We start from the raw sequence: 26,946 nt of genomic DNA, 5'->3' as shown, positions 1-26,946 counted from the left end.
AAACAATGAACTCCTATCATAACAACTATGTTATATACATATATAGAAAATAAAACAAGATTAAATTAAAGTAGGAGTTATACAAACTGATCCTAAGACAATTTAGCAATAAAAAATATAAGAGTCTGCAGATAAGCTCTCGATGATCCATTTGCAAGTCGGAAGGCGGGGTTGTCCGTGTCTGCATGGAAGAGGACAAAATGATGAAACATTTATTGTGTGAATGTGAGGGAGTGGTTCACCCATGAATGAGATGGTTCGGGGTTGGCGTTGTGTCCCCGATGAAATCCTTTAATTTGAGGTGGTTGTTATACTGCAATTTGTGAGGGGTCTAGGTATAGATAGGAGAACGAATAAAGTTTCCATAAGCGTAGGTATTTAGACATTTTTTTAAAAATTATTTGACGTCTTATCGAAGAACTATACTTTTTGAAAAGTGTTAGGCGACTGTAATCATAGGCGATATGCCTTTTTTTGGGATATTCCAAAATTTTCATTTGAAACATTCTTGATTCAGGCAAACCAAACACTCAATCAGAGTTCTTCATTATCAAAAGTATTGATTGTTAAAAGTATGGGTTGTACTATCATCTTCTTTGGGAGAAAGTGAAGGTTACGTTCATAGAAAAAGCGAATCATTAAAGAACTATGATGCTGAGGCTGTAGGGCGTCGTCATCTGCGCCTTCATTCTTTTTTTGGCATTCATAATTTAATTAGACTATCTGTCCTACACTTACCAATTTAATCTTAATTGCACAACGTGTTTATTTTTGTAAAAGTATTTTACATTTTAAACAGATTTGAGATTAAGACGAATAAAATATGAACTTCATAATCACTTGATAAAATTTTAATAACAAAAGGTGGTGTTGGAAAGAAAAATTTAATTTTTGTTCCTGCGGTAAAAAAAGCAATTGTCAGATTTTAATATTACAGAAAAGAAACAACAAAATAAAGAAAAATAATAACGATTTCAGTGCAAGTCTGGTAAGACGTTGTAAAAAAATTAATGTTCGTTCTTTTCAATTTTAAAATTAAACTTGAATAAAGTTGGGTCAAACCAATGGTTTGTATTGTAGCACTTTTCCCTTCAACAAGTGAAAATTCTGCTTTTAAATACAGTCTATGTATACCTATCACACTATAAAAATTATTTTCATTCATATACAAAACTATTACTAGGATTGCATATATTTAGGATGACGCATATATGCAGTCTTTGAAATAAAGCAAAAATTAACATAAAAAGGGGTTAACATAATGCTCGATTTTAAGGGTTAATTGTGTGAGTTAAGAAAAATAATTATATTTTTTAGTGTCACGAAATTTACCGTTAGCTTTTTGCGTTTATAAAAATTTGGAAAAGCTTGCGGTTTCGGAAATATAGGGTGTCAAAAATTCAAATTTTACGATTTTCAAGAGGTGATAACTTGAGAGGGGGTGGAGATGGAAAAAAAATTTCTTCTAACAAAATGAACTATTTGTTAATGTCTAAAAGCCCCTAAAATTTCAAAGTTCTAGAATATAGGATCTAGAAGAAAAACGGCATCAAAAATTTGGAAAAAAAGGACTTTAGATAACGGTAAATTTCAACGGCCATTTTGTTTTTCTAAAGTTTAACTATAGTATACCGCGCTAGGGGAAGCAAGCCGCTGCCTTTCTGCGTTTGCAAAATTTCAAAAATACTTATGGTTTCATTGCAACAAATATTTAAAAAAGGCCATTTTTAGGGTTTTGCGGGGGTATAACTTCTAGAGGGGGGGAGATAGGTAAAAATTTTGTTCTACGAAAATAAGTTTCTAGTAAAGATCTATGTATATATAAAATTTCAGCTTTCTATCTTCAAGGGTGTAGAAGTTTTGTAAACAGACACACGGACGGACGGACGGACGGACAGACGGACGGACGGACGGACGGACGGACGGACGGACGGACGGACGGACAGAGTGAAACTAATAAGCACTTTTTTCAACAAATTTTTTGGAAAAGTGCTAAAAAAAAAACACAGTAAAGCATTTAAAAGCAACGAAAAAAGATACAAAAAAAACTTATCGCGTGCTACAATTGATTTTTTTTCTCCTCATTTTTTTTAAACCAACCCGATGATTGTAAATGTTTAGATACAAATATTTTTATTCACAAACTTTAGTTTTTTGTTTAGTTTTACACTGTACCAGGTATGCCAAACATGTGATCCGCGCGAGCCATTAAATATAGAATAGAAAAAGTTTACAAACGTTTTAAAAAATAAATGAAGTTGTATTGTAAGTCAGTTGTGTTAATCATTGGCGATTTGATATCGATCTTATTGAAATAATAAATGTCAATTAAAGGTCAAATTGAATTTTTAAGCTGGTTTCTAAAACAAACTGCAAATTGACGAAGAAAGAAAAAATAAAAATTGGTTTGTGTTAATCGTATATTAAATCCTAAGTTTGTTAATATATTCTACCCGGGACTTGGTAGGATATATACGTTAACATATTTTAACAATATACATCACTCCATGTAATTCGCAGTTTTGCATACCTGAACAACCCAATGTACGTACATTCATTTTTGTACTGAAAGTATGCAAACAAAAAATATAGTGTGCGTTTTAAATTTAAAAACTGCTTGCATTTATCTATATGTGTATTTAGACAATTTTATGAGGGAAATGAAATAACCTGTAATTTACGCTTTTATCTTGGTTATTTTTATTTAATTTTTTTCTGTTCTCTTTTTATTAAATATTTTAAAAATACAAATATCAAATTGTATTTCCACTTGTTTTTGTATTTTCTAAATTCATAAGATATGATTAACATATCGCATTCGAAATGCATCAAACCAAAATAAATGCACATATGTACATGTGTTTGTATATTTGTAAGCTATTTTGTTAATTTTAATGAGTAATAATTTTTAATTCGAATTTAAAATTCTCGAACAATTATTACTGCTAATAATAATTAAGTAATTATTTTTTAATAATTTTCACTCTTAATGGTTGTAAATTATTAAAGTAAAGCTTATAGTAAACTCTCTGTCTTATAGAAACTAGTTCAAGATGCTTAATGGAAGTGTTTTCTTCTAACTAAGATACAAGAACAAAATTATTGATCTAAGAAACCGACCTTCTCATTTAGATTACCAATTAAAACCAGCATCTGTATCAAGTTCCTATTTTTGTGATTCCTTATCAGACGGGCATAAAGAAAAAGAAACGAGGGGGCGGACATAATCTAGATTTATTTTCAAATTGAACAGGAATCCCCGAACATGTACCATCTATAACTGGTCATGCACATGTAAACCTTGTATACCTAAATTTAAGCCAATTGAAAAACATGGAACATTGAAAAAAAAATTTGTTGACAATTAAGTGTTTGATAATTTATTCACTTCAAATTTGTCACACCCGAATATTTCGTCTTATGCATAGAAATCTTGTTTTATGTCAAATACCTTTCGATTATTTCGATTAGCTTGTTATTACTTATCTAACCACATAACATATTTTTAGCTTAATTTCACATGGAAATTGACCGCTAAATTATTAACATATCACCTAAGAAAAACACACTCTCAAATTTACAAGCCCATACATGTATAAAAACAGGTACATAACGTATGCACATTCATTCATACCTACATTTACATTGCATGCTAATACTACATGTGTATTTGTATATGGATGCAATAATCAATTGAATTATAGTTAGAAAATCAAAAACAAGCAGCAGAGCGAACTTTTTAATAAAAATTATACAAGAAAAAAATAACATGAACAATCATAATAAATAAATAAATAAAAAAAATATTTCAGTTGACTAAAATTCTTGGTGCGGAACACACAGTGCAAAACTTTGTTTGCCGCAAAATCATTTATTAAAAACAAAGAAAAAAAAAAGCAAATTAAAGAGCAAAAAATAAATTCATATTGATCTCTACTAACAACATTGCATTGAAAGTACGTACATACTTAATGTAAGTCTAAATTAACTACAAATTAAATAGAGAACAAGAAAAATGAGAAAAAAAATGGTCAATGCCAGAGTCATTTTAAGATTTAAATTCTTGTTTACTAACTAACAACTTTTTTAAAGTACACGTAACGTGTCTTACAACTTTAATTATGTTTTGCAATAGGTAGCTTAAGAGTCACACTACAATCGTACTACAATCAGTGATATAGAACGCAGAACGTAATTAAAATTTCAAAATTTTTTTATTTGATTTGCATTTAAATTTTCACATTTCTCTATCAAGCGCTCTATCATACTAACTAACACAGAAAAAACAATACAAATTTCTCGGATAGGAGACCAACCGCGGTATTCAAGTTATTTTCTTGCAGTTTATTAAATTTTTTATAATATTTTATTTATAAGAAATTGCATAGAAAAAATAGTAGAATTAAATAGAAAAAAAAACTCATAAATATTGTATTTTAAAAATAAAAATGAATACCGTAAAATCGCTATGATTTTCATTTTGCTTCCCAACAAAATTGAATTGGACTGCGGAAAAAGTTACTGGGTTCTTTTTTTCATCTTTTTGTTTCAATTTCTGTTTTTCTTCTTTTACTTTTTTTCAAAAAAAAAAAAATTTCTTTTATCGCATTTTCGAATCAGTTGATAAATTAACTCGATTGAGTTTAGACGTTGAAAAGTGATTAAAAATAAAAAAAATACGAAAAATTAAATAAAAAATATTACAAAGGCTTTTAATTATGCTTACTAAGTCAATTTTATGCGGTCTATTACAGATGGCAAATATTGAAGTTTCACTTAGTTCATCAGCCAATTCTGGTAGACGACGTAAGGGTTCATCGCTGGGTAGCCCCAGTATTATCAATGGTAATGGTAGTACACGTGCATCACCTAGACCTGGTGAAACCAAAGAACTTAGATCAGCATTACAAGATCGTGAAGCTGTCATACAAAATTTAAGAATACAATTAGGTTTAGGTAAACTTCCACGACCAACTGGACCACCATTAGATGATAGTGAAAAGCCAGCTGCCGAACAAAAAATAGCACGATTAAAAATTGATGCAGAAAATAAACGCATTGCAATTAGAAATTTAAAAAGTGCATTAGATAAATTAGATATAACAGAGTAAGTTACAAATTAAAAAAAATATTTTATATAACATTTTCCAAATAATAGATTTAAATTTAATATTATTTATTTTAGTAACATTGATATTAGAATTAGACAAGCCGAATTAGAATACGCACTTGGCCGGGAAGAATTGCAACTTTTATCAATTGTAGAAGAGGCGCGGGCGCTTCAAACACGATTAGATAAATCTAAACCTGAATCAAATTCATTATATAGGTTGGTAATAATTATAAGAACAATAAAAATAAAAACAAATTTGTAGTGGGTTTGGTCTGTCTAATTTTTTAAAAAATTTCTTTTCAGTATAATCACCTCAGGAATTAATTTAAGTTTACATGCAGTTAATGCAACAACAGGCCGTTGGGCTGCAATAACAAAATCTGAATCACATGGTTTATTTATTGAATGGGCTTTAGATGGTGAAGGATTATTACGCGGTGATAGAATTTTAGAAGTTAATGGTAAATTAATTACATGTAAAACCAAAGAAGAATTACAAAAAATTGTTGGAACATCTGGTAAATGTCAACTGGTTATAATAAGAAAAAAATCTTTAGCATTACCACAACAACAATTAGCGCAACAACAAGAAGATAACCAACGTCTGCAACATCGTATTTCATATTTAGAAGAACAAGTGAGAGAATTGCAAAATGCTAAAGAAACGTCACCACCACCTCCACTACCTTCCCCTTCAACACATCCAAGTGCTAATGCTGCTACCGTATCTAAACACAATTATAATAACAAACAAAGTAATAATAATAATCAAAATGGAAATAGGTCACCAGTTGAATCAATAACATCATCATTATCGTCAATGTCATCAGCTTCATCAAATAATGGATGTATGCAACCAACAAATGCAACAACAACAAACGGTCATGTTACAAGTATTAATATATCATCACCAGCAGCGTTAACGCCCGCAGCTACAACAACATCCACAACAACAAATACAACAAATTTTTCAACGCCAAAATCATCTACAGTAAATGCTGCAATTGATAAACCTTTAGTATATCAACGTGGTAATTATGTCACTACATTATTGGGTGGTAAACCAATAGAATTAACGGGTAATTTGTCTACAATAAATTCAAATAGTTTAACTAAATCTACAGCAGCAACAACATCAACAAAAACAACCGCAATTAATACAAAATCAGATTTCAATACACCAACTAGTAAAACAAGTTCATCGCAAAATATAGGCAACAGTAACAATAATCATTCTCATCATCATCATCATCACCATCGCCATCATATAACGAAAACTCTAATTCATGAGAATGGTTATTCAGATCGTATGAATGGAAGTCATACAGATACTGAAACCAGTTATATGCCATCTAAATCTCTATCAGCATCAAAAATTTCTATAAATAGCGATGTACCATTATCATCACAGTATCAACATCATTATCATCATCATAATCAATATAACGGAAGTAGTAGTACTGGTCGAAAACGATATACGGAAAGAGGTTTAATGCGTAACGGTAAAATTACTAGTGAAGTCGCAAACCAAATATTCAATCAACAACATCATCAACAACAAAATCTTATCAATGGTATAAACCATATTAATGGTCTTAATAATGATATTATTAACGGTGAAAACATGCACGCTCGCAGTGTTGAACATTTGAATTACAATGGGTACGTTTTAAATTTTATCGTTACATAAATTTGAATTTTGTAGAATTTTTTTTGAAGAATATTCTATGAAAAAATGTATTTTATTAGAATTTTATTTATTTATGTTTATGTAAATAAAAAAGTTTACACTGTTTTGATTTAAAAATTAGTAATGGTTTACCCTGTGGCATGTTTTAATTCCTGTTATAAAATTCTTGCTTTTAAATAATAGTACTATTTCTTGCGCTTTCTATCTATTCTATAATTTTTGATTATCCCCATCTCTCAATTTTTTTTTAAAAGCTAGAAAATCTATTACGAGCTTTTGAAGATTTCGCTTTCCCAAAAATTATGTGTATGCTAGCGTGAGCTAATGAAGAACCAATAATTCCTAAATTGTTAAACTTGTTCCACTTTAAAGTTCTCACTCGAACATTTTAATTAAAAGAAAACAAGTTCCAATGTCCAAAATATTATTTAAATTATAAAATTTATGCTTAAAGAACATAAGTAGTGTTGAAACATTTGCTTTTTGAGTTATTGGATATTATACTTAAATAACTTAATACTTCTTGGAAGTTGTTAATATTTCGTTTTATTTACTACAAAAATTCCAATGTTTACAATTGCTTCAATACTCACTGTGAAGGTTGAAAATAATAAAAGCGTCGCATAATCTTTCCTACTGATATTTTAAAATTTCTTAAATTTTAAAAATTATTAACAATTTTTATTATTAATTGTATAATATTTTTATTTTAGAATTGAACGTCGAAAAGATGTCATACGTTCTGAGCAAATACGAAAATTTGGCAATGATTTACGTAGTGTTAAAAGTTTAGATTTTGAAAGTGATACAAATGACGGCCATTTAAATCATACATCACATATTTATTCGAAACGAAACGTCGATTATACATCAGAGCCAGTAGCGCCAAGAGTACGACCGACACCACCAAAGAAACCATTACGATTATCATTACAACGTGCTCAAAGTTTACAAACCGTTGAGGTGTTTCCAGGCAATGATGTTGATAAGAAGAGACCATTAAAAAGAGCACATAATAGTGAAAAAGCTAATGATCAACAAATAATTGAAAATTTATCACCGTTACACACAGCATCATTAGGAAGGCATAAGCATATTTAGGATTTAATTATCTAAATCAAAATTTTTGTCATAAAGGAAAAAAAATATTTTTTTTTTTTGTAAAAAAAATTGTTTTTAATTTTGCATTTTTTTTATTATTTTTATAAACACTTCGAGAATTTAGACAAAGAATCTAAAATCCCTTTTGATTGCAAATGTGCATATAAATTTAATTTAATTACAGAATTTTTATAAACCTTATGTATTATTTTTAACTCAAAAATAGAAAGAGTTAACAAATTGCAATAATAAAATTTAGTTGTAATCGAATGAATTTAAATTATTATGCAAAGATTTGAGTTTTATTTTATGTAAAAAAATTTATGCATCATCCATCATTTGTGCATTTATTTTAATCAAAACCATATCAAAATATTCTTTTCCCTTTTAGAAGCAAATAGCAATGGAAATTTGTTTATATAATTGATTATTTAAAAATTAGTATTTAGTTGAATTTTGAGGATTGAATAGTAATAAATTTGTATGTAATAAATTACAATATAAAAAGTATGTAAGGACAAACAAAACGATTACTTTGTCATAACAGTTTAATATGTAAACTAAGGATAATATTACATTTTCCTTTAAATAATTGCTGTTAGAATACTTGAAACTTTTGTGAATTCAACTTCTTATGGGAATATTTTCAAGGAAAAATTATATTCCTTTGTTAGTGAAAACTTTAAGACTCTTTTGTTCGAATTTTTTATTTCAAATCTAGAAAATAAATAATTCAACAACATAAAAAGTATGAAAATTTAAAAATTTTAATGCTTTTACAACCAAGTTGTTATTAGTTTTCTTAAAATTTTCATTTTGTATAGAGCCGTGGTGTCACCATTTTCACGTAAATCGCGAAACTGTTTTTGATAGTATAATTTTGTGTCACCAAGCTTTATAACAAATTGAAAACAGTTACTTAACAATGTATTTCATTCAGGTTTAAAATGTGTAAATATATTTCCCAATTTAATGTTACTAAACTTTATGTTATTCAGTATTGCAGTTTTAAAAATTTTGGAATCAAGTGACTCAAAACTGACAGTAGATACTTTTTCGCTTAAACTTTTCAAAATGAAGTTTTTAAGTTAGTTTTGCATAGTTTTGACTAAAAAAAATATTTGCCGTCATATGTACGTCAACTTCCACAGGCAGGTTGTCCACAACAATATATTTAGCATTTCGTTTACAAAAACTAAAATATAATAATTATTATAAATTCAAAACCAATGTCGCAATATCTTATTGAAAACATTTTCACATAGAGAGAAAAAAACTTCCGATTGTCGTAAAGTTTTTGAGTTCTCATTAATAAATAAATATGTATGTATATAAAAGAATATTGCTGAAATATAGGTGTCATTATTTGAACAAGAATAGTTAAAAAAAAAATAAAATAACTTTTGTTTACTTTAGTTGGCCACATATGATTCGTACAAGCAGACACACATATTATTTATGCCGTACTATATAAATAGATACTTGTTTAAAGTGTATAAATGGAAAGAAAAACAAATTTTATTGTTTTTTAGACTGGTAAGAGATAAAACTTGTTAGACTAGAATTTAAAATTAAAAATTTCAGATAACTAGTAAAAACACAAAAAAAAAAAGTAAATAAACAAACGAAGAGCTTTAACGCACCATCCATTCAATGCGATTTCAATTTCGTACATCAAATTTTAATTGAAAATCAAAACATGTTTTAGTCGAAAGTGAACTTTTCATGAGAAAAGTCGGTTATTGGCAGTACTTAAGATTATTTTGACAAAGAAATCTCTATTTGGTAATAATAAATAAAATAATAATAATTTTATACTTTTATTATATTTTTAATTAATCATTTTAATTTAATAAAAAAAAGGAATATTTGCGAATTATATTTTAAAGTAATTATTTTTTTATGGCTCTTTATTTTGTTTGTTTGTTAATGAATCATTGACACCTTTATTTTTTTAAAAATTAATTGTTAATTTGGTAAAAGTAATCAAAAAATATTTTTATAATCGACGATAATATAAATTTTGGAATAAATTAAAAATTCAATAACAAAATAAATCAACAAAAATTTTTAAAATAATATTCACAAATTTGTCCTTCATTTGAAGGTCATAATAATAATAATAATGAAGTTGAGATATTTTTTTTTGAAAGTGATTTTGTAATTCGTTTTATGAAATATGAGAAGGATTTAAACAAAGTATACTTTTACAGTGAGGCCGAAATAATTTTATTCGTAAATTGGAAATAAAGTAGGTTAATATATCGATTATAACAAGTATTATTTATGCGGAGTTGTGAGTAACTGGGAAAGAAATATATTATATATAAACACGCTGATTCTAAAAGGAGCAATTTTAAATCTGGTTTACTCTCAGCAATTTTTATAAAAAAAAAACCAAAAGTAAATGCTATATACCTAAATATTGATGTGATATAGAGCATTCCGTTTTAATATATTTCGGATTTCCGAAATATATGAATGATGGTTTCTAACACCGGCTGTTAAAACGAATCTGCATGAATGCCGCTTACCTAAAGCAAAAAGTTATCTTGTCTCAAACAACAATTGGAAAATAATAAATGCTGTCATCTAATTATAGATCGTTTTATGGGATATCTACATTATTGAGAAAAAATAACGTAAAGGGTGAAGTTAATTTTTATCATGGATTTTCCTGTAACATTAATATAATCAATTTATCATAATACCCATGTGTTTTTTTTTTGCAACGATCTTGCAAGTCACGATAAATATTGAATTTATGTGAATGTTATACAAAATCACTTTAATTTTAAAATAAATATTTAAGTTAACTGGTCAAAGTTTAAAATTATAAAAATAGGTAGAAAAAAAAAACAGCATGTTCCAAAAAATAAAGTTTGAAATATTGATAAGCTTGCTTATTAATAATTATGGTATGTAGTCAAAAATCAATGTGATTCATTTTCTATAGTTTCTACTATTGCATATAAAATTGCTTTGCATATAAAAATTTTATTAATTGCATTTTTATTTTAAGTAAATAAATTCAATCTTGATGAACAGCTTCATTTTAATATTATACATACACATTATACATACCCACATTTATAAACAGTTGTTTGTATAACAATTTCATTAATATTTCATATTCATTTTACGCTTTGCATAAAAGAAACAAGTAAATAATGATACTGAACGCAATGAGTGTTTCACACCTTATGTCTCTTAACAATGCATAACTGTTACACGTTTGTTTCCGTATGGGATACAGGAGTAAAACCAAAACTGAATACTAGTGCTTTATACAGACTACTAGAAGATTAAACACTGTGAAACATTAAACTTTTATATGAGCATAATTAGAGTGAGCGTAATTGTCATTTGGTTAAGTCAATTTTCCCTATAAGTATGCAATATTAATGTTTTTATTGAAGATAAAGATACATACAGTTTATAGTTTGAAGTGTTTTTCGTTTTATTTGATTATTTTACAAATAAACATAGTAGGTTCTTGAAAGAGATGTGGACTCCATCTGGCCACACGCGCGAAGTCAATGCAGTAGACCAATAAGAAGGCCCATCGGTAACTCTCAAACTAATATTCGACAAACCCCATATAATACAATGCCCAAAATGCATCTACCGGAACCAATCAACCTCCTTGGCGAATATAGATAGCCGCGTCAAAGACAGTTCATTGTAAAAGAAGACCCTCAGAATGTTCTTCCTCTTCCACATCGGAGAAAAGCAGGTATAAGGAACATAGTCCACGTCCTCCACCTTCGCAGTATCTTGAAAGCCTCTTGGCCATATTTCCCAAGATACGATGCCCTATCAACATCCCTACCAGTATGCTAAGTTCAGCCCTGCCATATCCCAACAACACCTTTGTTCTCTTCTCAGTCTTGTAAGGCCACAAAAAAATTTACTGCTTACAGTTAAATGTGCACTGATGCGGAACACACATTATTCATTTAACAACATAAAATTTAATTAACATGCCAAGCTTAAGATATAGTTATAGAATATTAATTAGTATACTTATAATGTAATGTAATCACAATAATAATAAATAGTAAAATTATGGGGTTAATCAAGTTGATGATGATGACATTTAAATAGATTCCAAGTTAATAGAAATTTGTCTCAGTTGAGGATTGATACGAGTAAACCGAATTTTATAATTTATGATCATCAATAGTACAATTAATTTCTTACTTATATTCCTTTTATAGATAATTGTTTTATGAATTAAAGTAAGACGTCACTCACCTTTTTTGTATACATATTTATGTAAGCTATAAGCTTTGAAGCTTTTTCTGGTCGAATAATAGATTTAAACAATTATTAGTGAATATTCTGATACGTTGTATAATTAAAATTTTAACAATCTCCGAATTTTATCATTTCTTGTTTACTGATTTATTTTCATCGTAAAGATAATTTCAATATACGAAGTGCTATGAATATAGCCTGTAATTATTTTTAGCCGCCTACGTATATAGTATTATATTCAATGTAATAGCATAACACACACAATTTTCAAAGAACTTTGTGCACAGATATATTATTTTCAAATAATTGTGTAAGCACATTAAGAATTTTGGAATTTTTCTAAATTATTTCAAGGAATTTAATTATTATATTTAATTATTATTTTATTAGTGATACTTTCCAGATCGACATAAAGTTAAAAATAATTATTTGAACTCTTGAGGTGCCCATCTAAACAAAAGCTTAATATTATAAATTATCTTATAAAATTTAAATTTGTAATTTTAGGATTAAAATTTACTTACCTAAATATTAAAAATTTCATATGCTTATGTAAAACTAAATATATTCACTTTAAATTGTATTAAATTTTATTATTTAATGGGCAAAAATGTTAAAGCTGTTTTTACAGGTAGTTTAAACCAATAAAAGTTGTTGTGAATAAACTACATTAAAGAACCGGTCCTTAAAATTTATTATTTCAATTTGAAATTCGATTAAATAAAGCCGGTTTTATGAGTTATGAATATTAATTACGTCATAAAATAAGTAAACAAAATGTAATCGGGTCACTAATATTGAAGCAAGCGTAAATGCACATACAACGGAAGCAAAAACTACAAATCAATAGATAAATTTTTAATATGTTTATTGCAATACAGTAATTAAGATTGTAATATTTTTACCGACCGTATTGCATACAATAAGGAAAGTTATGTGATGGCAACAAATTTTGCATATCGAGTTTTCGGTATAAACGCATTCTCCATGGAAGCGTAAATAAACCATTTTTAAAGAGGTGTCGGTCTATCGGTCTGTATGTCTGTGTGAACGCGTGTATCTTAAGTTCATCTGAATCAAGATTTTATACATATGTGAGTTTGTTTTGGCTATGTCATGAATTGATCAACTTTTGGGATAAATCAGGTCTTGGGAACTGAACTTTTTTGCGGCCCATTTTTAGATTTTTACCCATATAAAGAGAAATAATCAACCAATTTCATTGAAATTTAATACTTTAATTTCGGAAACCAAATTGAAGGCCGATTTTACATTTTTTTTACCCTATCTACGGAACGGATCAATTAAATTTTTTGAAAGTTGATATTTGAGCTCTGGTTGCTACCGAAACTAACTGGTGAACTTTTCAGAGAATTCGAATGGCACAAAGCGAAACTCTACTAAGCTTACTAACGCCCTAAAAATTCGAGAGGAGTTTTTAAATGGCATTTTTATAATGTTCTGTAACACTTTCACTTAACTAGACAATACACATTGCGGTCGGTTATGTGCTAATCAAATCAGATTTTCTTCAATATTTTTTATACAAACATATTTGTGACTAAAATATGAAACTACACGTAGAAGAAAAGAAGGGTGTCTTTTACATTGCGTCAATACTAATATTGTATAAGTATTTTACAAAATATTCAATAGTGTAAAAATATCAAATTGCAAATAGACTAAAGTAATTGAGATTTTTGAGCGTATATATATCACAGCCACAGGCAACATATTCAATGATATTAGCTTGTAAAAATGAAAGTAAATAAATGCCTTTCACCTGAATATCTTATTTTATTTTTATTTGGAGAGCTTTTTAACTATATATACCACATATGTAACATGGTGCGTAAATAATTGTGTTTTTATTTACAAATTTAATTTATTTACAATATAAAATTTTTTACATCAGTAAGTTTGGCAAAACAGCGGCATTAAAGTATGGACATTGTACATTTTGATAGTAGACCCATATATTTTCAATTAAATGTAAAAAGTTTTATATAGCACAAGAGGTGTTATAAGAGACAGTACTCATATAAGCAAAAACCTCCAGTAACAACAAAAAATTGCTTATAATTTTTACATGTCTTATACACGGGGATTCGCTTGTATAATAAATTTGTATGTACGAACATGTATAAACTCTATAATAATTTCAATCCGGGTTAAAATTTAGTATATGATTGAATAAATTAAATATTTATTTTTTAATTTACTCAGAGCTTAAGTAAAATTATTGTGTCTGCATATGAACGTAGCTTAAAATTATTTCTAATTTAATATTACTGAACAAAAGTTTGAGCCGTTTCAGATGAGAATAGAGATTTTTTAGTGATGAGAAGAGAAGAGATATTTTTTCTTTTATAATGTAATAAAAATAACTGTTCGATATTAGAGAAACATTTTGTTAAGTTAACTCATAAATATCTAAAGAGAAAAAAAAGAGATCAGTTGAAATTTTGATTCGGTGGTGTTAAGGTGGGCTCGAAATTATTTATTTAAAAATATATGTGTACATACATAGACGTACAATATAATTATATATAGTTAAAAAAAACAAGTGAAGTATTAAATGTGATTTTTTTGCATCCTTAACAAAAAATAAAATAAAGCTTTAAAATTAATTAAATAATTTAAAATACAAAATATAATAAACAATAATTATTATTAATTTTATGTGAAATTTCAAACACACATGTATATATACATAAAATATGGATACGATTTTTTATAAAGTATATTATACCCGTTATGCATTAAATTTTGATATTTTTTTTTTTTCTTTTCAGATCTAAAATATTATGTTTGCTTTATTATTAGGAATTTTAGCCTTCAGCGCTATAGAAGTACATGCTGAGGTAAGCTTGTTTGATTTCATATGTAATACAATATATACTTATGTACTATTAATATTATATTAATAAATAAAAATATTATGTATTTAACAAATTTGATAAAAGAAAAAAAAAAGTGAATTTATCAAAAATATTTGTTTTATAATAGAATAAACCATTTGTTGCAATTGCTGTTGTAGAAGGTACCGAAGGTGCCGTTAAAGGAAATATTACATTTACACAAGCTGGTTGTGGTGAAAATGTTCATGTTCATATTTTAGTACATGGTTTATCAGATGGACCTCACGGTTTTCATATTCATGAAAAAGGTGATATTACAAATGGTTGTTTGAGTATGGGTGGACATTATAATCCAGATAAGGTAAACAAAGAATAAATTTATTATATTTGAATTTAATATAATGTGTTATATAAGAAACGTTTTGAAATTGGAAAAAAAATAACAATTTTAGATGGATCACGGTGCACCAACCGATGAAATTCGCCATGTGGGTGATTTAGGAAATATAATATCACAAAATAGTGTTGTCGATACTGTAATAACAGATCATTTAATAACTTTAACTGGACCAAGATCAATTGTTGGTAGAGGTGTTGTCATTCATACCGGTGAAGATGATTTAGGCAGGACATTGCATCCAGATTCAAAAAAAACTGGTAATGCTGGAGGACGTGCTGCTTGTGGAATTATTGGAATCAAGTAAACTATATATATACATACATATACATATACATACATAAATATTTTATGCTCATATATAAAAGATGTTCAAGAAAAATTTAATATTTTTTGATGTATAATTTTTTGTTCCAAATATAAAAATAGCTTGTGATTTGTTAAATATATAACGTATCATGTGCAAATATTGTGCAATTGTATATACACATACATTTTCTATATTCCACATTTAATATTTAGATTTCACATTTAACTCAATTATATAACAGTTTGCCAATAATTTTAATAACAGTAGTATGTTTTAGATTCTTTTGTTTGTCCTTAGTTTGAATACATGTTTTGAATTTTTTTTTTTTTTTGTTTTTTGTAATTATTGTAAGTTTTTAGTGTTCTATAATTTCTTTTATTATTTTATTTGTTTCGTAATGTACTTATTAAATAAATTTCTTACATTTAAAATAAAGCATCAAATTTCAAATTTTAAACTAATAATAACAATAAGAACAATAAATGCATTTTTAATATTTATTTTTAATTTTTTTCTCTTAATAACATTTTCAATATGAATTGATTAAATAAGGAGTAATTAAAATTAATTTCTTAACTTCTAATGCTAGTTTGGACTTTGTGATTTTTATATATGACGAATAAATAACGAGGAAAACATTTTAATTTCGAAATTTTAAATTTTTCGCTTTATTTAAATAATTTTTAAACTATCAATTGCGAAAATTGCTTGATTGCAAATGATTGTCATTTTCAACATCAAGCAAATGATCAAGAAATAAGAAAACACTGCCTTCACAAAATTTCATTTTCCTAATACAAGTAATTTATATAGTTTTAAGGATATAAAATTTAGCGAAAGGGAAATAAAAAAATTTTTAAATAAAATTTTGAAATACTAATTTCAAAATCAAGTTTAAGAAAACTTAAAATATCACAAAAGAATCAGCAAAAGTATTTCATTAATTTGAAGTTTGCCTCAAAACACAGTATTGTAAATTCTGACCTTCACTAGTTTAAGATAACTAACAGAAATCTAATATTGCAACGCCAACTAACAATTAAATTACATTTAAAAGAAAATCTAAAGTGAGTTCATTAATCTTCATTACAAAATTCTTTATTATACTTAATCTCCAAGCCTCTTCCAATTCTTAATTGATTTCATAGAAGATACAAAAAATAATAAAACATTTTCGCAGATATGTACATATATATATATTTTTTCCCATACGCATAAAACCTAACTATAAAAAAATCATTTATTTTTATTTTTCCAATGTCAAGTGCAAGATCACTCTGTAGGAATGCTATACTATAACTAAAAAAAAAGCTGCATTAATTTTTAATCTCACATAATTCACACGTACACAATATACAACATGTAAACACAACATAATCTCATGTATAACATAAATACAATAACAACAAACATAAAACGAAAAAAAAAACTTTAAACAATTTATTTTATTGTTCATACATAACATATTAATGCATATCTATATATATACGTATATATATATATATATATATATATATATATATATATATATATATATGTATATATATATATATATATATATATATATATATATATATATATATTGTATAAACATATATACAAATATGTAATACAAATTTATTGATCATTATAGAATCAGGCCTAGAACTTTTTAAAACCTAAATATATTTTGAAAGGCAAATGTAACCAAAATACCAAACGTATAATTTTTTAACAAAGCCAAGAAAAAGATTTTATCGCATAAAGCTAATTTGACTAAAGGTGTAAGTAACTAATTATGTGTGTGTGTGTTAATAATAAATATATAGAATAATTGTATTTCTAAACCGCTATTAAATCATGATCATCATCATAATCATCATCATTATCCATATTATTATTAACGCAACCTCATAACTATAGCAACAAAAAATATCAATCAAGAAAAGTGCAAAAAATATGAAGGCAATCAAATGGAGAAAGCTTTATCTTAAATATTAATAGAAACAAAAAACCAAAATTAATATGCTACAATTTTTATGTGTCAAAGGCCACCCACCGAATGATAACTAATTTCAAATTACATAAAATATACACGAGGGTAAAATTTAAAGAACAAAAAAAAATATTATGTACTTATATATATTTATCATATAACATATACACACTCTCCAACAAATTCTAAGTCTGGTCAATTAAATTGCATGAAATTGAAAGCTAAATTTTTATTAGTAGCAGTATGTTTAGCACGTTTTTGAACTATATAACATAAACGGTGTCTATATGTAAATCTAAATCAACTTATGTAAATTACGAGTATAAGCTTTGATTATACAATTTTTTTTTAAATTTAAAATACGTCACTCTCAAAGAGAACCTACGTTATGTTTGTGTATGTATAAGTACAATATGTTCAAAAATATGTGAAACAAAAAATTAATAACATAAAACCGGTTTACACACTTTAAGTTCAAGAATTGAGATTTCATCATATAAAAATAGTTTCTCCTTTCTTTTCAAAAAGGAAATTTATTCAGATTTCTGGTATATATAATAATATTTGGCTTCTGGTATAAATAATAATATTTATAAGCAATTAAAGGTGCATACATATATACAGAGTTAGAGAGTGTTGTGTAAAATTGCATATATATAGGGGTTTGAATCATAGTATGCAATTAATAGTTTAAACAATAAGTACATACATAGCATTATTTGTTTTTGTTATAAATTAATATAAATTTTTTATCTGTTAAATATTAATGTGTTGTTCAATTATTTTTCTATAAATTATTCAGTTCCTTAGTGAAAAGTAAACTTTTTTATTTTTCAACCAAAGCCTAAGTTTTGTAAAAGAGTATATTATTGTGTAAAAAAAAATCAGAAAATCAATGTTGGTAAATTTTGCATAAAAATGCTTAAATGCTTAAAAACTTATTTCTACTGTAAACACAAGAGCTTGCACAATTAAAAAAAAATGCTTTCTATAACTTTTAATAAATCGATACCTCAAATCAATAGTGGGATATCTTGAAAGAGACAGCTTTGAATAATATGAAAATAAAAAGAATTTTTATGCCCTTAAGTATCGACCGCTAAATTTAGTTCATAAAGTGATAAAAGCAGCTCCTCTAATTAAGATCCAATTCATATACAATAGTATTCGCTGAGCCTACAAACTTATTTGACAAATTTTGACATTATCTAGTTTAACAATAACCTGAAAATCCAATTTAACAATAACATTGTTACAGTTCGTGGAAATCGATTTACTTGAATTCCATTTCCACGAACTGTTATTAGAAATGCGTCCGATTATATGTTGTTCACATAAGATATTTTGTAATACTTTTGAATCATAAAGAAAATTTTTTCGTCTAATGCGCTTTAATTTTATTAAATACAAAAATTCAAGATATCTCAATTGGTTGTTTTCAGGGTATAGAAATTTCTTGTTTATATCGTATCTCATAACCAACCATATCAGTTTCATTAATTTATAAAATTTCGCATTATGACATAAAACAATATTTGTTTGTTTCTAATAATATTTTGGCTATAAAAGTGCTTTTATTTATTTAAATTTTAGAACACCATCAGATACAAATTGGCCCTGTACATCGGGTAGTAATTTCATTCATCGAACCAATGTTCTTCAAGCTCTAATCCTGCCATTTATTTTTGTAATTTTAAGTAATACGTTTTAGATTTAGTTCTTATTCAAAATCGATTAAATTGTCTTCGAATATTTACGAAAAAAATATGTTAAATAATTTGTATATAATTATAAAAACTATTTATTAAATTAATAAAAATTATTTAAGTGTAATATTCATAATATAAAAATTAGTTTGTAACAACACTTAAAACGTATTTCATGATGTTCACAATTTAATGAATTTTGTAGTAAAATTATTGCAAGTACTCGTATTTATTTCAATTTATAACCTTAAAAATGTAATGTAAAATATATAAATATACAATTTTTTTGTCGCATAATTTGGATTAAGTTTTTTGAACAAAAATTTTTGCTATAAATAAAAGATTTTAATTAACGCACAAAATTAAAATTTTATGTCAGCTGTCATCATATCACGCCTAATATATTATTATTGAAAATTATATTGAAGATTTTGTTCTCTAAATAATTTATGTGAAAGTAGCTAGATGTTGCGTTGCTCTCAGGAGCCTTTGTCATACATAGCAAATGTGAGAGTAAGATTTCCGACCTTCTATTGCAAAAACTACGTGTTGTGGAAGAGTGGAACAGATGCGTGGGGTTAAACATAAATCTAAGCAAAAACATCTTGGTTGCCATCCCCAAACGTAGAAGCGGGGATAAACTAATAAACCCAATTTTGTGTGGTGAACGTATTGGTTATTTTAGAGAAGTGAAGTATCTTGGGGTAACCGTGAATTGGTTATTTTAGAGAAGTGAAGTACCTAGAAGATCGATATAGGGTGTGAGCTCGGATGTATATGGTATCCACCTGGATACTATGGTGCGGCGTTCAGTACATATTGTACGGTATTTTAGACTGAAGTACATGGAATAGAGATCTGTCTGAGAGTCAACTTAGGAAAAAAAATAGGTATATTTTGTGTATTGCAATCACGCTAATTTGGGTGCCTGGCCATAGTAGACATGTAAGCTACAAGATGGATATGTGGGTTCAGTCTTTCTGTAGGCTGACTTCTTTTTCCATTGGGACTATAGGCTTGACTGCCTGGTTGAGGAGAATGCGACCTTGGCTGGGGGAATACGAAGGGTTATCGTCATGCGAAGGGGTAACAAATTAACCGCAGAGTTTGATTCGAATTTCGAATTTGTTATATCACTTGCATAAGCTAGAGTGATTGGGCTCCCTCTTGTGCAGATTTTGTAGGGAAAATGTCGAAAGCATATTCTCTGCAACTGCCACGTACTGGTTGTCCAGCGTCGCAATTAGAACTACTGTTTAATTCTCTTGAGGATACTTGGAAATCTTACACTTGGAAAAACTTTTTTACGATCTTCAAAATTTTCGCAATAAAATTTAGAAGATCAGGAAATAATTTAAAAGTAGTTGAGCATCCCAATTTGAATTTTGACTTCTTCTCAAAATAAAAGCAAATGTTAAAAATATTGTTAGTATTTATTTACTAAAAATCGTTAATTAAAATTTTAAATGGGTCTATAAATTGAAAGTTTATTTTTAAATTCTGCAATATTCAAAGGCCTTCGAATTCTATTAAAACCCATATACTGCCATTAACTTTATTATTTAGTATTTTTATTATTCTTTGTGCAAATAATTTGAATTTGCATTTTATTTATTAATATAAAAAGAAAAAATTGCTTTTACTAATATTCTTATAATTCAAGACTTTTATTTTCTACTCTTTGCGGTAAAAAAGGTTAGTGACATTTTTAATAGCCCCTTTACGTATACATTGGTTATTTTTAATATCTTAACCCCTTATATCGATTTCATTCTTTTCTTTGGCTTTGCATTTCTACACCTTTATATGCTTTAGAATTTTCCTACCTTTTTATTTGTATTTATTTAAATACGGTGACCTACTTAATGCATAAAATAATATTATTCTTACATTTATATTTATGTATGTATAGCATATTGTGTATATGGAATATAAATGTGAAATAAGAATAATGAATTCAAAAATTGGTAGGTTATTTTTAGGACATGATAAAGAAAAATATATAAAAATTGTCCTACTTAAAATTTACTTCTTAAATACTAAGTGTATATGTAAGAAACAAACAAATTATCAATTACCACTTTTATATTTTTTTTGAACTATGTATTAAAAATTCATTTCAAATCAGGTTAATGGACTTGTCCCAAGTTTATATTATAAGAACACTATATTGTATTAGAATATTCATTTTGGGAACCTACATACTTTTGAACAAAATATTTCGAATAACTTATTGTAATATTTTTAAAGAAGTCATTAAGATATTTTATATTTTATCTTTGCCTCACCATTATGAAAACAAATATTTCTTGAGAAACTAATAAAAAATTAGAGTCTTTTTAACATGTTTTAGTATATTCGTAGGAATTTGTAAGGCTCGAGAACATTAAGTTAGAGTAACAAATGTTGTTATATTTAAGAAACTTTTTTATAAGAATTCTAAAACATCATATTCTGTAAAGAATGAAATAGTTTGCTTTTGATTCTCATTTTACTTACTTTTAGAAGCTTCCACTCGACCTTTTCTCCTCGTTCTATTCTTTGTAATTTACCCAACGTGGCATTATCTTAGATCTGATTTTTCTTGTTCAAACTTTATATAACTAAGCTATGTGTTCTTGGAACGTCCGAATCTTCTTGAACGTTGCGGGTTCTATTCCAAGCCAAATCTAGCAAAATTATTGACGGGTTTTCTTAGAGTGTGCCCGATCTATATCCATTTTCTTTTTAATATTTGTCTACCGATAGGCCTCATGCCTGTTATTTTTCGGAGATCATATTGCTAAATATGATCACCAGAATATTCGAAATATTATTCTGAGGGATCTATTGGTGCAGCTTCTGGCTGACGAATTTTGATGTAAGCCAAGTTTCGATGCCATATACATACAACAGAATCGATTTTATACAGGACCGGAAAATTCTTAGCTTAATCGCTCTGGATATCTAGCCTCTTCTTCATATCGGTTATAGTCTGCCAAACGCTGCCACTTCTTTTTTCAGTCTGTCGTCAACATCTGTACGAGCTCCGCCATTAGGTGTCATGCTGCTGTCCGAATAGCAGGCCAGAGTGGCAGAAGCTGTAGAATCGACATCGAATAGTTACTTATCTACAATTGAGTGCTTAACAATGGGGCCACATTGATTCTCAAACCTTTGTGAAGGATTTATTATGTTTCTTACAGTTACAATGCTGCTCTTTATATAGTTCAGAATTAGGTAAAATCGAAAGTCAAGAGGTTACCACTCACTGTATTAGAATTTTGTAAAAAAGATAGTTTGAATAGTTCAACTCACATAAAAAGGACAAAAAATTATAATGTGATCTTGAAATATCAAAAAGTTAGCACTTTTTAATCATAATGTAAAGAGCAGAAATTTTGAGTTTCGCAAATGACATTAACATGTGGAAAGTATTTATTTTCGTCCATTTCCTACCTATATAATATAAATCGCGTGAATCAAAGTAAAAAAGGTGCGTTCACCATAAATTTTATATAATTATCTCTGATTTAAAATTGCCTACATATATGTAATCTTATATATTATATCGAATTTTTACTAGTGGATGAATATTACATCATTTTATAGAACAATCTTTTGTTATGTGAAACAACCTTATATAAATTTTCTGTGTGAATTTTATACCACGTTTGTTAATAAAGTGTGAATGCAGATTTTTTTATCTAAAATTCAAATAGTGTTTAAAATGCTAATCCTGAATAAAATGCAAACCAGGTTCCGAAGCAAATTTCAAGTTTCGCACCAAGATGGGCTATTAATACCTTCATAAGGTTATTTACACCTTACTTATTTCTTAAAATTAGAAACCTATATGTGTTCCTATATGTGATATGCTTCTACAAATATGATATTGAAATTTTAACGATTTTAATTATATTTACCTGTCACACTCAAGGAAAATGTGGGAAACGGGCAAAAACATATTCCGTGACAATACTTTCACTCAGAGCTCCCTAATAACGGCGTATGCTTCTGCAATTATCGGTTCCCCGTAATCCCATGTATCCCCAACAATCGTTCTCTCACGTCTTTTGTTTCTTCTTTTCTACGGATGTCTACATTTCTTTTGAGAATCTGATCACGATTGCATTTACGATTATTAAAACTACCGCTTCGAAAAAAATAAAAAGTTTTATTAAAATTATAATATTATCCCTAAGTATTTTACGTGCACATTTATTAATAAACTCTAATATAGCATGGATAAATTTAAGTCATTTTAAGAAATTCTCATTAAGACGAATATTCTTTTTTCTCCTTTGAAAAAAAATATTGTGTTAGAAAGGAAAAAAATAAAAATATTAAAAAACATGAAAGAAAGGTCGAAATGTCGTAGCTGGTTAAATTTTCTGACCTCATTTGAATGAAGTTACCACAAAACAAAAAAGAATTTAATATATAGGTGGAAAACAAGAAATTTATTTTTTACGAACAAAAAAATTATTCAACTATAAAAAAAAACCATTAAAATCACGCGAACAGTTTAAAAATCGTCCTTAAAAGGTCAAACAACAACATTCGAAAAAATTTTCTAATTCTCTTTTTCCTTTCGTTTTCTTTTATAAGAATTTGTAGTCGTTTTAAACTAAAAGAAACAAGAAAAAACAAAGTCCTTAGAAAAGAACACTAAAGAAAGAACCCTACAAATCGGAAATTAAACGAATTTTCTTGAGAATTTTTCTTTTTTAATACTCCTAAAACCCGTTCTCAAGTTGAAATTTGTAATAAAAATGATTTGTTTTCCAAAGAACATATAAATAAAAGTGAAAACTCTAATAATTCCACCGAATGAAATGTAAATTCAAACCAAGACCCCATACGTATTTATATTAATTTGTATTTTAAAGGGCTACCTATATGTTAGGGGGCTATATAATTTATAATACTTGTCAATTATATCCATATTTCTACCTATATACTCTTCAATATAGTAATAGATGAAGTTAGGAAAGAAACCAACAATGTAGGTAGAAATGGTATTGGATCACGACAAATGCCTGTTGACACACTGATATGAAAATATAAAAGTAAAACTAAACGTGCTTTCAAAGGAGTCAGCCGAAGTCGGTCTACGTATCAACTCAAATTAAACAAAAATAATGAAAATTACGAATATGTTAAAGTTTGAAATAAAGAACTCACTGATACAAGATGTGGATAGGCACACAACTTGATATTGAAAACAAGCTGAACAAGGCCAGGGCAGCATTTGCAAGCCTATGGAAATCTGCGTAAATGGCGAGTTGAATTAAAATTGGAGTCTTCAATGCCTGTGTTAAGTCCATCATGCTATATGGCAATGATAACTGGCTAAGCAACGAGAAAAATATAGAGAAATTGTAGGTTTTCATTAATAAGTGCCTCCAGATCATATGTGGAATGTTCTGGCGGAATACAATATCAAACAATAACTTGTGATCAGTATGCGAGCAGGAGCCAATAGAGAAATTAAGAAAAGAAACAAATTAAAGTTAAGAATTAAATAAATAAGAAAATAAATTAAGAAAAGAAACAAATTAAAATTATAAAAACAAATTAAGAAAAGAAAATACAGATAGCTCGGACATATGCAGGATCCCTGAATTTACCTCGTTTAAAATAAAAGAATTTTGTAGGTGATTGACAATTACCATAGTAACAATTTGACAGCTATCAAATCCAGGCGCGTTGTCTTAACGTCAGCCCTTTTTATTCTTACGTCTATATATTTACTTACATATGCACAATGCAGATAACTTTTTTTTTTTAAATTTTATAGTTTAACCTCATTCTCTTCAAATTGAAGAGAACTTACTTAGTTAGAAATTTATTTCACATAAAAGATTTTATTTTCGACATTTCAAGATAAACGCAAATATAATATCAAATGAGCTATGAATCATAAAGTGACCATCATAATGTGGAAATTTTAATGATAAATGGAAAAGTCAAGTAGAAATTAAGGAAAAATATTTTCATAGTAAAAAAAGGAAGGAAATAACAACCAATTTTCTTTGTTTTTTTTTAACAGTGAATAATTGTTTGAATGCTTATAAAAATTTCTTTTATACTCGTATGTACTAGATTATAGTTAATTGAAAGAAATGGGTAAAGAAAACTATTGTGCTAAGTGAAAGAACTGGAGTCATACTAATTCAACCCTTGAAATACGCCAAACTATATTATATAATCAACACGTATTCCGAATGAAGAGGATCTTTGTCTTTATACATTTTTTTTTTGATTATTTCTTCTTTAAAATTTCAGATTATTTTCTGTACATTTCCATATGCTTTTTAAGTACCGGTAACAGATTCTAATACAAGTGAAGATTTTGCAGAAATCATTTGTGTTCTTATTATTTTTGATAAGAAGTTTGAAATGTTGCAAATGCGGGCAGGGATACGACTAATGAATATTTTACTGTGAATATCACGCATTGAATTCAATTGCAAAACTGGTCCCAGAAAAGACTTGTTCGCTTCTTTTCTCTATCGACGAAATAAAACATACTCATATATGTATATGGAAAAATATTATAATTATCAGTGATGAACTAAATTTGTGAAATCGCAAAAATGTAAAAAAAACGAAAAACAACCTGGCATATTTCTTTAATAATTGTAATTACAGAAGAAACACAACAGTTTTACTAATCGAAAATCTAAAAATATATCCAAAAATAATTTAAACAACTTTAACCTCGCAAATTACATTTCATTGAAAAAACATGTTATTTTCTTATTTATAAAGAAATAAATGAACCTTCTTGACTGTAATAGAAGTAATAAAGGGGGGGAGGAGGTGGAAGCCTCCAACAAATTTCTCGCTCTAAGCAGCATGGTCAGTAACCTAGAAAATAATTAAATTTTCTTTATTTTCAGGAAAAACTAAAAAAAATTTGTACAGAATTAATTATTGAAAGTAAAATGGAAAATTTGTAAAAAAAATGATGAAATATCAACTTTTGCTTATTTCGTATTAGAAATTAGGCGTCATTGTACTGAATGCAACGTACTTAGAATGAAAAAAAAATGACAAGGACAAAATTTTGACGAAAAAACAAAAATTAAAAATTAGAATATAAAATATCCCAATTTAATACTATGTACACATATTCTTGGAACAATTGGCAAGTATAGCCACAAAATTAAAATTTCTCAGTCGCATATATTCCACCATTCCATTGAGTGAAAGCTAACTGCCACTTATGCGGCTCCGCTGGTGAACTCAATATACTGTTTAATTTGTTTATTAAGTAATTAATTTCGATTTGTTGCAATATTGATATGAAAATTAAAAATATATAGTCCTTTTATGAGAACTCTTCCCTTTTCTTTGGACAAAGCGATCCTGTGAAGTGACAATACAGACAGTCTTTTGAATTCTACTTATCTTAGTACAATTCTATGGTTCCATGTGCAAAGATTAATTACACAACTGCTCTATACAGCTACAACCACATATCCATAGATGACTTTTCCCACCAGCTTAATTCTGTCTTCATAACGAGTTTAACACGGTAAGAGA

General features: G+C 27.5%; 2 protein-coding genes across 13 annotated transcripts in view; both read left to right on the top strand.

Annotated features, from left to right (window-relative positions):
• LOC129607257 (uncharacterized membrane protein DDB_G0293934) overlaps positions 1–8,043 on the top strand; it is a 51,132-nt gene extending 43,089 nt beyond the window's left edge. For 4 of the 7 annotated variants that reach the window (XM_055518119.1, XM_055518120.1, XM_055518121.1 and 1 more), the window contains 4 exons: positions 4,755–5,107; positions 5,186–5,329; positions 5,417–6,775; positions 7,517–8,043. In XM_055518119.1, the coding sequence (XP_055374094.1) occupies positions 4,755–5,107; positions 5,186–5,329; positions 5,417–6,775; positions 7,517–7,904 (2,244 nt within the window). In that variant the 3' untranslated portion in view covers positions 7,905–8,043. Of the gene's footprint in view, positions 1–3,340; positions 3,974–4,152; positions 4,321–4,754; positions 5,108–5,185; positions 5,330–5,416; positions 6,776–7,516 lie in introns of those variants that run through there. The other 3 variants (XM_055518124.1, XM_055518123.1, XM_055518125.1) reach the window with 3 other exon arrangements.
• Positions 8,044–9,585: 1,542 nt separating this feature from the next.
• On the top strand, positions 9,586–19,744 carry LOC129607292 (extracellular superoxide dismutase [Cu-Zn]). Of its 6 annotated transcripts, XR_008696803.1 has the most exons (6): positions 9,586–9,689; positions 14,960–15,028; positions 15,174–15,386; positions 15,478–15,725; positions 17,366–17,495; positions 19,301–19,744. XR_008696803.1 is itself a non-coding variant. In XM_055518189.1 (5 exons), the coding sequence occupies exons 2-5, from the start codon at positions 14,972–14,974 to the stop codon at positions 19,416–19,418; spliced, it is 636 nt and encodes a 211-aa protein (XP_055374164.1). In that variant the 5' UTR covers positions 9,587–9,689; positions 14,960–14,971; the 3' UTR covers positions 19,419–19,714. The 6 variants fall into 6 exon arrangements, 5 of the variants coding, with proteins under 5 accessions (XP_055374164.1, XP_055374165.1, XP_055374167.1 ...); XM_055518189.1 differs by lacking the exon at positions 17,366–17,495 and having other exon boundaries at positions 9,587–9,689; positions 19,301–19,714; XM_055518190.1 differs by lacking the exons at positions 9,586–9,689; positions 17,366–17,495 and adding an exon at positions 14,609–14,730 and having other exon boundaries at positions 19,301–19,716.
• The last annotated feature ends 7,202 nt before the right edge of the window (positions 19,745–26,946 follow it).

Source organism: Condylostylus longicornis, unplaced genomic scaffold (assembly GCF_029603195.1).
Source record: "Condylostylus longicornis isolate FDR11 unplaced genomic scaffold, ASM2960319v2 ptg000027l, whole genome shotgun sequence".
Classification (NCBI taxonomy): Eukaryota; Metazoa; Arthropoda; class Insecta; order Diptera; family Dolichopodidae; genus Condylostylus; species Condylostylus longicornis.
This window is presented reverse-complemented; position numbering and strand designations above follow the sequence as displayed.

Coding starts and splice junctions, on each gene's coding strand:
- LOC129607292 (XM_055518192.1), top strand. CDS start 14,972: ATGTTTGCTTTATTATTAGGAATTTTAGCCTTCAGCGCTATAGAAGTA. Junction 15,387..15,477: donor GACATTATAATCCAGATAAG/GTAAACAAAGAA, acceptor TAACAATTTTAG/ATGGATCACGGTGCACCAAC. Junction 15,726..19,300: donor TGTGGAATTATTGGAATCAA/GTAAACTATATA, acceptor TTTAAATTTTAG/AACACCATCAGATACAAATT.